We start from the raw sequence: 9,869 nt of genomic DNA, 5'->3' as shown, positions 1-9,869 counted from the left end.
AGATGCCCTCTGGTGGTCAAACTAGCACTAACGTGCAGTAACAGAAAAAATGGCTGACAATTAAATGATGTGCCACAGAATGCTGCGGCAGAACGCAAGGTGTGCTGCAGTCTGACACAACTTTTAAAGGAGGATCACTGTAGCTGCTGCTTTTGCAACAGAAGAAAGAAAATACCCCCAAAATAAACATTCAGTGAAAGGTAAAGTTATTCAAAAACCACAAAAATAACCTATAGTTTACATTCTCAGAGCGTTAATAAAACTTCCCAGTAAAACTTTCAAGGAACCAAAGTAAAACGTTCTCAGAACCTCCCTACAACCTAAAAATAAACATTCCCAGAACAGACACATTTTTCATTTCTGTTCTCATAACGTATGGCTTTGTTCCCAGAACCAATGGAAAACCAAAGATGTACTTTCCCACAACTTCCAAGGAACCAAATGTGCTATCTGGGGACAGCTTAGCATCACCTGTGAACCACACTTGTCCATCTGATGGCCAGTGTGTGTGTGTATGTGTGTGTGTGTGTGTGCGTGTTTGTGTGCGTATCAGGGTGGGGGATTGGATAAAATCAGAAGACACATTTCTATCTCTCGTGGACTAATAAAGTATCTTATTTTATCTCATGGTGGAGAACTGGTTCATGTTTATTCCATTCAAAGTGTTTTTCCCACCCACACACCATACATTAAAGCAATAATCTTTCTTCCTCATTTATTTATTCCTGCTCAGTAAAATTGTTATTCATGGTTCTCTTTTTCCTTCCAGGAGAAGACGATGCATAAAAACAAGAAAGGGAAATGGTCTTTAAAGATCAACTCGGCCCCTCTTACGTTGGAGCCACACGACCCCTCATGACCATTCATAACACCTGAATAGTATAAGAAGACCATGGAAACCTTCAGTCAAAACAAGGTAGGTTATCCAGAGTGTAGTTTTTACCTCAAAACCAGCAAAATGAACAACAACAAAGGTAGTCTATCCTCTTAAATGCTACAGAAATAACAACAAACCCAAAGTGACCTCCGAATCACACAAATGTACTTTGAATGACTCTCTGCTAAATTAGCCCAAAATATGACTCACCTGCGCTTTAAAGTGTTGTTGTCTGTTAACCCTAGCCACAGCATCAAAACACAGACACCGCTGGAGAGTCTATAGATGTGTCACCTTGTAGTCCTTGAGAATGAGAAAACATTTGTTAAAAAAAGAGAACATCCTGTATGCTAACCATGACCTGTGTTTGTGTACCTTTTGTCTGCCGTGTGCTCCCCAGCTCTGCATGGCTGTGTGTTGCTACTACTCTGGCCCTTCCAAGGCACTACGGGGTCTATGGCGGAGTGTCAGGATCCTGGTAGCACTCAATGCACCATCTCCCTGGAGAAACTCCTGGACCGGGCCATCCAACATGCTGAGCTCATCTACCTGGTCTCAGAGGAGTCTCTAACCTTGTTTGTGAGTACACCCTACCGGAAATGTATGTTAAACATGGGTTGGAAATACAATAATTATGTTTTTTTATTGTAGCACAAATTTAATTGTAACACGTAAAAAAATGTATTTTTCCTTTGCTTTCAAAAACACATGAAAAGCTAGTTTGGAGTGCATTTTTTGTTTCTAAATACATTTAAAATGTATTGTAAACAGATGATCAGGTAATTTCACATCTGTCGTGGTCTGTCTTCTTTCATTCAAACCTTCTCTTGATTTTGATCGATTGGATTACTCCATTGTATATGGATCGATCATGCAGAGACGGAGCTCATGCCAAATGTCTTCATAACTTTATTCAAACTTGAATGTTCATAACTATAGTACTTTCTGAGAAGTGCTAGATGTATAAACCTATTACTGTTACTAATGCCTGAATCCAACTGCACGTCTTTCAAGATACCAGTGAGAACTTGAAAATCTGTTTTATCCGGTGTAGAATGATATGAAGTGTGTGCACTTATAAAAAAAGACTAACATAAGTTGTTGCTGTTAAAATATCCTTTAAAATGTCCTGTTTGGAAAGCTCAGTATGGTTTGTGCGGTAGGGAAGTGAGGTTTGTGAACTCCGTAGGTCAAAACAGATCAGAACACAAATGTGTTTCTTGTCAACAGATGGCTTATGCTGGGAGGGTCTTGCTATGCGCCAGTCTCTGTTAGTGTTTTCTTCTTACTTTGATCCATTTCTCCCTCTCTGGCTCCGTGTAGGAGGAGATGTTTATTCCCTTCCATGTTCGAATTCCGTTGACTCAAACAGGGAACGCGTGCACCACCAGCACCTTATCCATCCCCACTTCCAGAAGTGAGGTCCAAGAAAACTCTGTAAGCGGGCGTAGAACTGACAGAGAGGCAAACGCTGTGTTTATATTGCAAGCTGTTGTTTTAACTTCAAAATAAAATTGTTCAATGCCTATTGCTCATAATATCCTCTGCATATGATGGGTTTTTGTGTTGACTGAAAGAGCTTGATGCCATTGTTTCTCTATTTGGTCCTCTCTTGTTTCAGGACAAGTGGCTTTTGCACTCCATTCTGTTCCTAATTAAGTTCTGGATTGATCCCCTGGTCAAGCTGCAGACTTCGTTGGATCGCTATGACAATGCCCCCATGGCACTGATCAACAAAACCAAATGGATATCAGGCAAGCTGATGAACCTGGCACAAGGAGTGACCATCCTCATCCAAAAGGCGAGTCATAGGTCATATCACTGTTGCAAACAGATGTGCATACAACACACTGCTTTCATGAGATATCCTAACAAATAGTGTCTCAAACACTTTTGGAAGTATGTTTTACAAAATACAGCAGTACAGTATTTTCTCTCTCTCCAAATATAGCTGTTTTGGTTTGTTTTAAAGCTAATGAACGTTCCTTATCTTTTTTTGCAGATGCTGGGTGAGGGTGCTGTGATGCTGGAGCAGAACAACAAGAGCCTGGCAGACTACCCTGTGCATTTTGACATGTTAGAATCGGTGCTCAGGGACTATACCTTACTGGCCTGCTTCAAAAAAGACACCCACAAGATGGAGACCTTCCTCAAGCTGCTCAAGTGCCGGCGGAAAGGTGGCCTGGGCTGCTCTCTTTTATAGCAGAGTCCCTCCAGTATGGAGTAGCGTGACGTTGCTCCAAGATGCTGACCTCGGGTCAGTTTTGAATTTCCCCACTAATGGCTAAGGTTAGGATTGGGGGAGGAGATCCTAGATCTGTGCCTAGGGGGAACTTTTCCAGATACAATCTGTCCTTTCAACCGACTACCTGAAATGAACATAGGCATTATTCCACTCTTCCTCCAACAACTTCAGCTGCTTTCTGTAGTACCTATCAACATGCTAAAGTTAAATATGCCATGTATGTTCTTGCTGCCCTATCAAGCTTGCTTTAATACCTGTAATGGTAGCTATATAGTTAGGTAGGGGTAAAATGAAATGTTATGTGAATACATGTCTATTTCAAAGTTTTACTTTTAGCAATTCTAACATGTGCTTATACAATCTATGCTAACATAGCATTTAGTATTTTATACACGATATGTTGAGATAGCATTCAGCATAGGAGCTGCAGAAGATATGTCTACAATATGTCTTTATGTTTAAGTAAAAAAAGCACCAGGAATGGGAGCTCATGTTGCCTTTTTAACCTGTCTGGGCCAGTGGGACGCTTGCGTCCCACCCTAATCAACAGCCAGTGGAATCGTGTCGCGCGAAATGCAAAACCTCATAAATGCTATAACTTCAATTTCTCAAACATATGACTATTTTACACCGTTTTATAGATACACCTCTCCTGAATCGAACCACGTTGTCCGATTTCAAAAAGGCTTTACAGCAAAAGCAAAACATTAGATTATGTTAGGAGAGAACCCAGCCAGAAATAATCACACAGCCATTTTCAAAGCAACTAGCATGCATCACAAATACCCAAAACACAGCTAAATGCAGCACTAACCTTTGACAATCTTCATCAGATGACAATCTTAGGACATCATGTTACACAATACATGCATTTTTTGTTCGATAAAGTTCATATTTATATATAAAAACAGCATTTTACATCGGCGCGTGACATTCAGAAAATCTTTTCCCTCAAATGCTTCCGATAAGTCAGCGCTACAATTTACAAAATTACTATTCGAAAACATTGTTAAAATGTAATATTGTCATTCAAAGACTTATGGATTAACATGTCTTGAATGCCACTGCTTTGCCAGATTTAAAAATAACTTTACTGGGAAATCACACTTTGCAATAAACGACGTGGTATACCCAGCAAAATAGGCTAGGCTATACATGTTGGAGCCATCTTGGAATGATCAACCATCAAAAATACTATTGTAAATAAAACCTTACCTTTGATTATCTTTATCAGAAAGCACTTCCAAGAATCCCAGGTCCATAACAAATGTAGTTTTGTTCGAAAAAGTTAATCATTTATGTCCCAATTGTTAGCGCGCTCCGAAGGCTATTGAAAATGTACCGTGCTGAGTAGGACTTGTCGTCACGAATGTACAATTTTTTCTTTTTTAAGTTCGTTCAAACATGTCAAACGTTGTATAACATAAATCTTTCGGGCCTTTTTCAACCAGAGCTTCAGTAATATTCCATGGGGACATTTGCATTGTCTTTCAAAACGTTTCGAAAGGGGAGGGTAGCCATGGGCGGCGGCGTCATAATGGTAAATGGCCCTCCACCTGTGACCACTTTCCACAGCCTCTCTTTCAGTCAGTTTTGATAGTAGGAGACTCAAACAACTTTGTAAAGACTGGGGACATCTAGTAGAAGCCTTAGGAAGTGCTAAATGATTCATAACCCCCTGTGTGTTTCAATGGCAAATGTTTGAAGTGATATCCACACATCAGATTTCAGTTTCCTGTCAGGATTTGTCTCAGGGTTTTGACTGCCATATGAGTTCTGTTATACTCACAGACACCATTCAAACAGTTTTAGAAACTTTAGGGTGTTTTCTATCCAAATCAAACAATTATATGCATATTCTAGTTACTGGGCAGGAGTAGTAACCAGATTAAATTGGGTACGTTTTTTATCCGGCCGTGCAAATACTGCCCCCTATCCCCAACAGGTTTTAAGAAGGCAAGAGAGAAGAGATTAGAACAGTAAATATAAGAACAGCAGACTGACATCTTTGTACAGAGGGGGAGGTATGACTCACCGCAATCCTCCTCATGTTAGAATAGAATAATATAGAAAGGGGCACAACTTTGGTTTTAGAAGTGGGGGGGACATAAATTGTCAGGGGGTCTTCCCTCAGATTTCTGGGGGGTCATCAAAAGCTTATTTCCTGCATTTCTACTAGGGCTGTCTCCAACAATAACAAAAATATTAGTCCACCAAGAGTAGTCTTTTCTTTGGACCAATCGATGGGTCTACATTTTAAAAAGTGTATTTTTCCATATATAGACACACCCTATGTGTTTTAATAAAATCAACTATATGTCCTGAACTTGTCTGATGCTGTTTGATTAAATTAAGACACACAAATGACTCAAGAGGAAGCCAGAGATCAAGATAGCCTAGCCAGAATAATAAAAAAAGTTTCCTACCCTCCTTCTCCCACTGCTGCTGGCCTTCGCAGATTCTGCCCTTACGCTTCTGAAGTTGCCAGTAATAGGCTATACCAGCAGTCACAAACTTTCCCATTTGTGACCGACTGGCTAGATTCGGTCTTGCATAGCAAAATTTGAAATTATGTTTCTTACATTGGATAAAAGTAGAGACTCAGAGCTAGAAAATGGTATATCATACACTACAGTTGAGGAACAATGGGAAAGTAATTCTGCTTTGAAAGTTGATAAACTTGTAAAATCACTTTTGAGAAAATGGCCCTAGAATGTTTTGGTACATATACTGGAGAGGTCTTCTTTGTCAACAGCCATTCAGCATCATTCACACCCTCTTAAGCTTTAGCCCCACCCATCTCTTTAAGGATTCACATGTGAGGCCATGTACTAAACAACCAAAGATTTCAAGACAAAAGGCTGGTTTATATTACGGGTGTGTTCGTAAATTTTATTGTGTTTTCTGGGCATTTGTAAACTCAGAGCATTGTCAGATTATCCGTTCGAGTGTTTCACTCTCTGAGCGTTAAGAGTGCACACTGGATGCTCTGGCCAAGGAGTAGGGTTGATTCGAGCATTCTGACGTAATAAGAGCAGTGAAGCACCCAAGCTAACTGGCTAACATTGGCTAGATTGCTAGCTACTTCCAGACACAAATGAGAGAATAGCTCACTCTGACCATTTTACTTGCCCTAGCAGAGCTGGTTAGGCTGTTTTTATGTTATCCAGAGTGTTGGTGACTGCAACTGTACTGTTGGCAACAATTTGATTACGCTTTTTTGCCAACGTTTACTGACACGGCCATATTCAACGGCTGTTGAGCGTTCGTAAATTTGTAAGTTATTCTGCACTCTTAAATCGGAGTAGATAGCCAGAGTGAATTAACCAGCTAAGTTTATTGACAGTTGTCGCAGTGACATCATGAACATTCTATTGAAATGGTTACTTGCATACTGGAGTCTATCTAGATAGCTAAACAATGAACCATAATCCCAACTCATAATGTTACTACCCTGCATGAATCTGCAGGTAGCTAACCAACCAGATCATTGTTAGCTACCTAACATTAGGCTGTAGCTAGCAATGGAAATGGCTCTGAGCTACAAATAATATTACTACACAGATCATACATGTAACATTAGCTAGCGAGCCAACCAGCTCATGTTATAGACAGAACCTTGCTACATGGCAGACCAATCCGAACTCATCTCTCTGCATGTCCAGCCCACTCATTATCTCAGCCAATCATGGCTAGTGGGGAGGTTGCTGACTTCTTCCGTGGCTAAACCAACTAGGCTCATAATTTAACAATTTTATTGTATTTACAGATGGCATACAAGTTTGTTATTAAGGCACATGAAAGTGTAAAAACAAAGTGGTGGGGGGTGGCTGTCAATGTAAATAGTCTGGGTGGCCATTTGATTAATTGTTCAGCAGCCTTATGGATTGGGGGTAGAAGCTGTTAAGGAGCCTTTTGGACCTAGACTTGGGGCTACGGTACCGCTTGTCATGCGGTAGCAGAGAGAACAGTCAATGATGGGTGACTGGAGTCTTTGACAATTTTTTGGGCCTTCCTCTGACACCGCCTATAGGTCCTGGATGGCAGGAAACTTGGCCCCTGTGATGTACTGTGCCGTATGCACTACCCTCTGTAGCGCCTCAAATCAAATCAAATTTGATTTGTCACATGCGCCGAATACAACTGGTGTAGACCTTACAGTGAAATGCTTACTTACAAGCCCTTAACCAACAATGCAGTTTTAAGAAAATACCAACAAAAAAAGTAAGAACAAAGTGGTGGGGGGTGGCTGTCAATGTAAATAGTCTGGGTAGCCATTTGATTAGCTGTTCAGGAGTCTTATGGCTTGGGGGTAGAAGCTGTTTAGAAGCCTCTTGGACCTAGACTTGGCGCTCTGGTACCGCTTGCCATGCGGTAGCAGAGAGAACAGTCTATGACTAGGGTGGCTGGAGTCTTTGACAATTTTTAGGGCCTTCCTCTGACACCGTCTGGTATAGAGGTCCTGGATGGCAGGAAGCTTGGCCCCGGTAATGTAATGGGCCGAACGCACTACCCTCTGTAATGCCTTACGGTCGGAGGCCGAGTATTTGCCATACCTGGCAGTGATGCAGCCGGTCAGGATGCTCTCAATGGTGCAGCTGTAGAACCTTTTGAGCATCTAGGGACCCATGTCAAATATTTGTCATTGAACCACACGGTCAGGTCTCTGACCTCCTCCCTATAGGCTGTCTCAACATTGTTGGTGATCAGGCCTACCACTGTTGTGTCATCAGCAAACGTAATGATGGTTGGAGTCGTGCCTGGCCCATCAGGAAGTCCAGGATCTAGTTGCAGAGGGAGATGTTTAGTCCCAGGGTTCTTAGCTTAGTGATGAGCTTTGAGGGCACTATGGTGTTGAACGCTGAGCTGTAGTCAATGAATAGCATTCTTACATAGGTGTTCCTTTTGTCCAGGTGTGAAAGGGCAGTGTGGAGTGCAATAGAGATTGCATCATCTGTGGATCTGGTGGTGCGGTATGCAAATTGGAGTGGGTCTAGAGTTTCTGGGATAATGGTGTTGATGTGAGCCATGACCAGCCTTTTAAAGCATTACATGGCTACAGACATGAGTGCTATGGGTCGGTATTCATTTAGGCAGGTTACCTTAGTGTTCTTGGGCACAGGGATTATGGGGGTCTGCTTGAAACATGTTGGTATTACAGACTCAGACAGGGAGAGGTTGAAAATGTCAGTGAAGACACTTGCCAGTTGGTCAGTGCATGCTCGGAGTACACGACCTGGTTATCCGTCTGGCCCTGCGGCCTTGTGAATGTTGACCTGTTTAAAGGTCTTACATCGGTTGCCGAGAGCGTGATCACACAGTCGTCCGGAACAGCTGATGCTCTCATGCATGTTTCAGTGTTACTTGCCTCGAAGCGAGCATAGCAGTTATTTAGCTTGTCTGGTAGGCTCGTGTCACTGGGCAGCTCTCGGGTAGCTTTCCCTTTGTAGTCCATAATAGTTTGCAAGCCCTGCCACATCCGACAAGCGTCAGAGCCGGTGTATTAGGATTCTTAGTCTTCTTAGTCTTATATTGATGCTTTTCCTGTTTGTTGGTTCGTCTAAGGCAGGCCTGGGCAATTCCAGTCCTCGGGGGCCTGATTGGTGTCAAGCCATTCTCAGCAAACACAGCTGATTTAAACTAATTCCATTCTAAACTGAAGATAATGATTAGTTGATTATTGGAGTCGGGTGTGTTAGCTGGGACTGGGGCAAAAGTGTGACATCAATCAGGCCCCCAAGGACTGGAGTTGCCCAGGCCTGGTCTAAGGGTATAGCGGGATGTCTTATAAGCGACCGGATTAGTGCCCCCCCCCCCCCCCCCCTCCTTGAAAGCGCCAGCTCTAGCCTTTAGCTTGCTGCGGTTGTTGCCTGTAATACATGGCTTCTGGTTGGGATATGTACGTACGGTCACTGTGGGGAAGACGTCGTCGATGTACTTATTGATGATGCTGGTGACTGAGGTGGTATACTCCTCAATGCCATTGGATGAATCCCGGAACATATTCCTGTCTGTGCTAGCAAAACATTCCTCTAGCGTAGCATCCGACTCATCTGCCCACGTCCGTATTGAGCGAGTCACTGGTACTTCCTGCTCTAGTTTTTGCTTGTAAGCAGGAATCAGGACATAATTATGGTCAGATTTGTCAAATAGAGGGTGAGGGAGAGCTTTGTATGCGTCTTTGTGTGTGGAGTAAAGGTGGTCAAGTTTTTTTTCCCTCTGGTTGCACATGTGACATGCTGGTAGAAATTAGGTAAAATGGATTAGTTTGCCTGCATTCATGTCCCTGGCCACTAGGAGCACTGCTTCTGGATGAGCATTTTCTTGTTTGCTTATGGGCTTATGGTGTCTAGTGTGCCATGAATATGTTGTATCTATTTGCAACTGCTCGACTAAAAATATCTCATGTTTTCAATACAGACCCCTTTTGTCATACAGTGTTCCATGTAAGGCACCCTGACCTTATGAAAGTTGCACAGTATACCTTCATCTTGTAATAAATCAAATATAGTGATACATAACTTTACATTTATGCCACCATTGTAACATTATGGGATTATAACCAACCTTCCAATGAATCGCTATGCATTTCTTAGCCGATATAAATGCTAGGTTACACATTTTCTTCTGATAACAGGCTCCAACATCAACATTTTCAAGGAAACAAAAACAGGGAGAAGGGAGAATCTGTATACATGCAGAGATAAAAGAACATACTCTGCCAGAATTCAGCTAGCCTTCACAAGA

The 9,869-nt window shown here is 42.1% G+C and overlaps 1 protein-coding gene across 1 annotated transcript; it reads left to right on the top strand.

Moving 5' to 3' along the window:
- The first annotated feature begins 913 nt into the window (after nucleotides 1–913).
- Nucleotides 914–3,604, top strand: smtlb (somatolactin beta). The gene is made up of 5 exons (NM_001141618.2): nucleotides 914–974; nucleotides 1,278–1,456; nucleotides 2,201–2,314; nucleotides 2,499–2,678; nucleotides 2,880–3,604. Exons 1-5 carry the CDS (start codon nucleotides 959–961, stop codon nucleotides 3,078–3,080), a joined length of 690 nt encoding a protein of 229 aa, NP_001135090.1. The 5' UTR covers nucleotides 914–958; the 3' UTR covers nucleotides 3,081–3,604.
- The last annotated feature ends 6,265 nt before the right edge of the window (nucleotides 3,605–9,869 follow it).

Source organism: Salmo salar, chromosome 04, assembly GCF_965601325.2.
Source record: "Salmo salar chromosome 04, fSalSal1, whole genome shotgun sequence".
Classification (NCBI taxonomy): Eukaryota; Metazoa; Chordata; class Actinopteri; order Salmoniformes; family Salmonidae; genus Salmo; species Salmo salar.
The sequence above is the reverse complement of the archived record's forward strand: the minus strand, read 5'-3'. Positions and strand labels throughout refer to the sequence as shown.